At 38.5% G+C, this 7,203-nt stretch overlaps 1 protein-coding gene across 1 annotated transcript in view; it reads left to right on the top strand.

The window, feature by feature from the left end:
- The first annotated feature begins 221 nt into the window (after positions 1–221).
- The window catches only part of LOC104166974 (protein unc-79 homolog), a 29,762-nt gene continuing 22,780 nt past the window's right edge, over positions 222–7,203 (top strand). The window contains exons 1-3 of the mRNA XM_009707090.1: positions 222–286; positions 901–1,011; positions 6,206–6,310. Of these exons, the coding sequence (XP_009705392.1) occupies positions 245–286; positions 901–1,011; positions 6,206–6,310 (258 nt within the window). The 5' untranslated portion in view covers positions 222–244. The remainder of the gene's footprint in view (positions 287–900; positions 1,012–6,205; positions 6,311–7,203) is intronic.

Below are 7,203 nucleotides of genomic sequence, written 5' to 3' on the forward strand. Positions count from 1 at the left end.
TTCCAACCATAATGATTCTATGATTCAGGAATAAGCTAGTTTAGGCAAAGTAAGTAAAGATCAATCATCAGGGATCATTTTTCAGACTTCACGTATAACTTCATAGCTGCTTCCACTAAAAGCAAGATGTGCACAGAAAGGTACTAACTCTGTTTTTTTTTTTCTCTTTTTTTTTTTTGTTTTGTTTTTCCTTTCCTGCCTTCAAATACGTTAACAGTGTTCTTTAGATTCTAGTTTAAGAATCATGATCTGCTTGTTGAAGATACCTACCACTAGTGCCACCAGGGTAAGTTCCAAGAAGACAAAACTCTCTTGCCTCAGATTTAGCCTGCTTGTGCTGTTCTATGAATGTGTTCTCATCCCCTAGCTAGGAAAGTATGCTATACAAGCATAACATTGTGCAGTCCAATACTCTTTGGAGAATGATAAGAGCTTTGGAATCTAGGTTACAGTAAAGTGTTAAAGGGTTGGTGGGATTACATTCCTGTGTGGGTGTGAATGTATATCTTCTTAAAAATTTGATGTTCTCTTCCCCCCGCCCCTCTTTTTTTTTTTTTCTTAAAAAAAAAAAAAGACAGTAATGAACTTCCTTAGAAGTTCTGCAGTACAGTTCTACTGAGGTCAGTGAGGTTTTCCTGCATAAACACTACAGAATCTCTTGTATCTCATATGCACTGTGTCAGAGGTGAAACTATTTTCTAATTTTTTGCTTCTGATTTCTCATATAAGCATGAAGGCAAATGCTAGACAGAACAGCCATTTGACTGAAACAGTGTAAATCCCAGCAAGATAGCCTCTGAGCTATAAAGAATGCTGTTCCATTCAGGTGTTTCAGAGTTGGAATGCTTTTTGTTTTGCTGAGCAACAAGTTATTGATTTCTCTAAATCACGTCATTGCAGAGTCTTCTGGAGCCTTTTTCAAAATTACTAAGCTTTGTAATTCAGAATGCTGTCTTCACTCTGGCCTACCTGGTGGAACTCTGTGGTTTGTGCTATCGAGCCTTCACTAAGGTAACAATGAGACTATATCTTCCTTTAGGGACAACTGAAAATAGGACACACAAAGTCCTAATTCCCTCAAGTAGTTTGTTTGTAAGTAAAGATGAAATCAGTGTCAAGTTTCAGACATGCCAACAGTTTTAATGTAGTTTGGCTAATCAAGTAGTGATCATGATTCAGTGCCTTTTAATAATACTGAGGTTCACATTTACAGTACAGACTCAGATAAAGGGAACATGCTGAAAACATTGCTCAGAAAAGTATTTTGGTGTGATTTCATGACTTGGAATTTTTTTTTCTTTTGTAGAGATGATATCTGGTATTCATGCATGACTTAAAATGTCTGTACAGTCATATCTTTCCTATTGCGCAAGTTTAGCCACATACCTTGTGCAGAAAAAACTTAAATATTCCTGGTAGTGCCTTTGGAGAGCACAGCTGTGAGGGGAGGCAACCGATAGATAGCTAAGTAAAGTGGAAGACTCCAAGTTGGGAGCTTCCCAGCTTAGATCCTGTTTCATTCTGTGTTAAGTGACTCAGTTTGGTGTGCATGGCTGTAAGCTGTGTAGAAAAGAGAACAGAATGTGTGCACCTTTAAAAAGTTTTTAAGATTCCTGGATGAAAGCTATAGTGTGCAAATAACACTCCCTTATTACTAAAGTTCATTTTTGTAGCTATTGGTGAGAAAGTGAACGACAACAAAATCCACAAAAAACAATCAAACCTTTTGCTAAGACCATGTATACTCCATTATGTAGATTGTTAAGACACTGAGCAAAATGTTGTTTCAGCCACTAAGTGCACAGTTTTCCATCCTTGATACATTTGTCAAAACAGTAGTTAATCCTCAGGAAGTGTTCTCTTGTAAGTAGCTACATGATTTTTCTATATTGATAATGTATAGCTGGAACATGCATTGCTTCAGTCTTGGTAGGACTTAAAATATCACTGGGCAAACAGTGAAGAAGAAATGATAAAAGCAATGATACTTGTACAGAAAAACTAAACCATGAGAAAGTAACAAAAACTTTTACCAGATGTAATGGTTTGAAGCATGAAATAGAAACAAACAGTCTGTTTAGTTACAGCAAGTAAATGCTACCTTTTTTTGTCTAATTTGAAAGACAAGAGTTTATGAAAGAAAAAAAATCCTTAATACAGCAGAGACTGTCCAGCGTTTGGAAGTAATTTGAGTTAGATCTATAGTTAAGGCTTTGGGCAAGGCAAAGTGAGAAAAATGTTATCCTAAAATCCAACACTGGGGTTTTTTCATTGAAACAAAAAAAGCCTTATTTAAAACTGAAGCAAAGAAGTTCCTCTTGCATTTGTGGTCTCATAAGACTATTTTGTGTATGCCTGCTAAAGCAAATTGTGAAAGTGTTTTCACTCCTCTCATGCTCCACAATTTTGGTTATTTCATGAAAATTTTATTAAAACCATGGTATTAAACCCCGTGTGTTTCTTGCATGCTTCCTGGTTCAATGTTCTATTAATATATTGGGTACTTAATTGCACACAGGAAGCTTGAATTATAGCTCTTCATAAAATTTCCTTCTTGATTTTGTTTAATGCAACCTGATGACCCAGAAATGGAATCATTACTGAATGGTCTCCTGCAATTTATAGCCACAAAATGCTTAATTTAGTGGAACTCCACAGTACGTTATCTTTGTTATTTCTGAATGTTTACCATGGTTTTGCATTAGAAATACCAAATTATGGACTGCTGTCAGAAAAACAGAAATCAGTTGTGATGTGTTTCTCTACAGTGAAAATTACTGTAGCCAAGTAAGAGTTTTGTTTGTGATAAAATACCAGATAGAAGTGAATTACAGAAGGAATATAATTTGTGAATATTGAAACTGTTCAGATTTAATTACTTGTTTTGCAACTTTGAATGTGCTGGCTGGAACGAAACACCAACTTTCAGCTAAGCTGTGGAGGATTCTTGTGTTTTCAAAGACCAAGCTGCTCTGACATGCACTTGTAGAGGTCAGTGCTGTACAACCATTCCAAATCTTTTTGTATCTCCAACATTTTCCTAATACCCTGCAGCAGGAACATCTCAGTTTCTCTTGTCTTGGAGCCTGAAGACTCATGTCAATCTGGTATTTCCTTGTCTGAGTTTTGGTTCCAGGTCAGCAATTTGATTTTCTCAGTGCCTTTGGAACTCTCAGTTGAGAGTAGTATCTCTTCCATGGACTGTAATCTTCTTATCTTTACCTTTCCTTTCAAGAATCTTAAGGTCCTAAATGGACACTTTTGGGCTTTCTTATCTTTTACATCTGCAGAAATTTGAACCTAAACTTAGCCTTTTGCTGGCATTCTGTTGACCCTTAGTAAGTAAATGCAGAATGCCACTGAATTGGACATGACATGATTTTGCTATTGAATTTTTTTAAGGAATATTGAACTAGTATTTGTATTTACTGTAGTAGCATCAGAGATAAAATAAAGAAATTTGCTTTGTACTAGCTTAGTTGGAAGATGGCATACCATTCCATTAAAGACCCAAATTTACTATTCTTACCACTAAGTTTCAGCCCTGAGATACTACTAGAAACAAACTTCAGTAGTTTCATGTTCTACACATAGACCTCTGACAAGTCACAATTTGAAGGTTGCCAAGCATTTTTTTTTTATAGGGATGTATGGGCATTTGAGAGGGTTAATTTGGCTGAACAGAGGCTAAAGGGGTTGTATTCTTGACTCTTTGGTACGTGGTTTACACATGTGACTCCTCTGGGCGTTATTCTTGTGGAACCTATTTATAGCTCTGTGACAGAATATAAAATTCTTAAAGTATGTATAAACTATGCTTATACGTATTTATCACCAGCATTATGTATATGTCTTAAGACTGTGAAGACATATGATGGTGGGAAGGGTCACTCTTGCTGGTGAATTCTAGCAAGTAATCAGGGTCTATTTGCACCTTGAATGTTGTGCACTGCTCTAGTTCCCTATTCTCAAACAGAATATAGTAGAATCAGAGAAAGTTCAGATAACGGTAACAAGAATGATCAGTGGTATGAGCTCTACATACACAGCAACTAAGTTAGGGCTCTTCAGTCTGAAAAAGCAACAACTGATGGGAATGTGAGAGAGGTCTGTAAGGTCACAAGTGACCTAGACAGGGATGGGTAATTTCATGCCTTTCCAGTATAAGAACAAGAACATATTAGGTTTGTAGGAATCAGTGTCCAAGGGAGTAAGGGGAAGTGGTTCTTCAACCGTGTGTGACTCCTTGCCAAGTACGGTGGGTGCTAAAAGTTGACATGGTTCAAAGAGGTCTATGGACACATATGTCAAAGAGAAATCCACTGAGAGTTATGAATTATACAGAAACCACACTGGGCTCAGAAGTTCCCTGAGCTGAAAATAGTTGGCAGCTAGGAGAATAGTAGTAGGAATTATACATGCTTGCCTTGGTTTTATTCTTCCTTTTGCATCTGCTTATGGCCTTGTTGGAGATAAGTTACTGAGGACATTTGTTCTGGTCTGACCCCTCCTAGATATTCCTATATTGTATTATTCTTATCAGAGCATCAGTCATGCATGTGGGATGTGTGACCTTTGAGTACTTGTACCCTCAACTAACGGTTTCATAGTACAACTGAACTGATCCAGCTGCTCCCATCAGGGAATGAACTTTTTTTGAGTGTTAGCTTCCTGTGAGTTTAGCTGCCTAGACTGCAGCAACGTAGTCACACAAGGAGCACTGCAGTTCGGGGCCCATTCCATCAGCTAAATCTGTTATCTGTGTTATCTGTCTGCACACTCCGTGTATGTGAAGATCAAACTAGAAGCTTGAAGTAAGGTCTTTTGATTCACAGACTGGTGTCATAATGTCTGTAAAAGACACACCATTCTGTTGTTTTGGCACCTTCTCCCAAATCAGAGGCTGGTAGTTAAAATCTGTTTTCTTTAAAAGGTGTCTAGGTGCTATGGGAGACACAGACTGTTGCTGTAAGCTTTGGCATTATGCTGCACAGATACAATGTGGTGACATCAGCTCTCTGAGGAGGAGTGCTGGTGACTGGCTTCTTGGTCTGCTGCAACCAAAGCTCACTCTCGCAGCTATTCATCTCCTCCAGCTCCTTCCCTTTTAGTTGCACTTGCTACTGTGTGCAGCTGGAGATGGCCTTCAAACTGACCCTCACTAAACCTCTCAAGACTTCTCTGAGGAAGGGGCAAACATTATTATCCCATTTTACAGATGTCACAGAGGAACCGAGGCCCTGACTGAGTAAAAAGTTCCACACATTTAACCCAAGTGAGCAGGCAAGTGGATGAGATTTACAACATGGAAGATACTAGGCTTTAAATCTTAAACACACTTTAGATATGGTCTCTTTATTAGACAACATTATTTCATCTCTAATGGTCATTTCAAAGAGAGCTCAGTGTAAGTCTTCCTGCTGATGAAAATTCTTGAGTTGCTGTGGTCAGTAGCAGGTTATAGATTTGTTCTACATTTTTATCTTATCATCTAAAGTCAGAGAATGTCAAAGTAAGATGTATAACAGGCTCATCTTATCACTTGTACCTCCTTGCTGTCTCAGCTCTGCAACTCTATTTTTAGGCTGTGTTCTGATCTCCATTGGCTGATTCCCCCCTATGTTTTAAAATGTTTCTGTTGTAGCAGCTGTAGCCAAGACGGTTTTTTATTGTGTAAGTGGACAAGTACTGCTAGTCCAATGAATGAAAATAGACGTCCAAGCTGCCTTAGTGTAGGCACCTGTATTTTAAGGGGAATGACAACAGAAAAAAAGTGTGGTAAAATGTAGACCTTTTCTGGCAGCTTTAATGAAAGAATAATGCTAAATACTATTGCCAGTTTTGTTCTCCTGTGTCAATCCTTACTGCTTTCCCCTTTTCCCTTTGTATGGAACTACTTAGTGGAAGCTACACTGCATGCCTGGGCTTTATAACTGTTTTATAAAATCTATCTGTGAAATATTAAAATCTTGGATATAGTGCCTGATACAATATCAAAGGAGAATCACCCTCATTGATGTCCATTCAATCAAGTGTATAGAATTACACAAATGATGAATGATGTCTGCTTTTTTGTAAGACCAGAGAAACCAGTACACTTCTGTAACTTTATTATTCTTGGCTTAGATAAAAAGTATCTTTATGGTTTACTAGTGGGCGTCAGTGAATTTAAGGACATTCATAATTCTGTGTTTTTCTGTTGTAGGAAAGGGACAAATTCTACTTGACGCGCAGCGTCATATTGGAGTTACTGCAGGCACTCAAGTTAAAGTCACCCTTGCCAGACATGAATCTGCTGCTATTGGTGCAGGTACAGGAGATTCTAATGTAATTATCATACTGATCCTGTCTCGGCCCAGTTTTGGGAGGGATTGGGGGAAGAAGCAAGTCCAACATGGTTGCAGAAAGTACCAGCAACGTCAGGGGAAGCAAGAATTTTTTGAATCAAAATCCAGTTACATTTATAACCATAGGTGCATACATTTAGACTCCCACGCTAAAATGTAAGAAACTAAATTGGGAGTCCACATTTCCCAGGATGATAATGACTTGTGCATCATTGCTGATGTATTGAGGATTGTAGAATGTATCTCGAGTTGTAAAGGACCCATAAAGATCGAGTTCATTGAGCTTCATACCGTGTCCCAATGAGGTAACTGCCCCAGCTGCTGCCTTGTCTTCGTATCATAGCCCCAAAAACACTGAGCGGTTTGTGTGGGAAGAGGTGCTAGTTGATCATGGGCCAGAACTCAGTTTCTGTCTATGCAGGTAGGCAGGCAGTAAGCTCTTTCCAGTCCCTGAAGGCTGTTCTCTTTTAACGTGGAATTTTCCAGCAAAGAATACATAGACAATATTTCTGTTCCTTTCATTCTGTGGATTGCTGAGGTGGGAGTTAAGCTAGCTTCTTCATAGGAAAATCTGAGAAGGTAAGATACAAACTTGTGAAGAATCTTTCTGCCTCCAAAACGCAAAGTGTGGCACTGTTTGGCAGCACAGACCCGTCCCACAAAACCAACTTACTGAAGTCCATCAATTTTAATCACAGGTAGTGGGCTCTCAGTGTTCAAAATGAGCTAACCATTATATGCAATTAGTAGCTTTAAGTGATGGGGGACCAGCATGACAGCACTCTGTAAGGTTCAAGCAAGATGTTTGTTATGTAGATCATTCATAATGCTCCCAGCGTCACAGCTCCATTCACTC

The sequence above is a fragment of the Cariama cristata genome, unplaced genomic scaffold, assembly GCF_000690535.1.
Source record: "Cariama cristata isolate BGI_N322 unplaced genomic scaffold, ASM69053v1 scaffold18179, whole genome shotgun sequence".
Classification (NCBI taxonomy): Eukaryota; Metazoa; Chordata; class Aves; order Cariamiformes; family Cariamidae; genus Cariama; species Cariama cristata.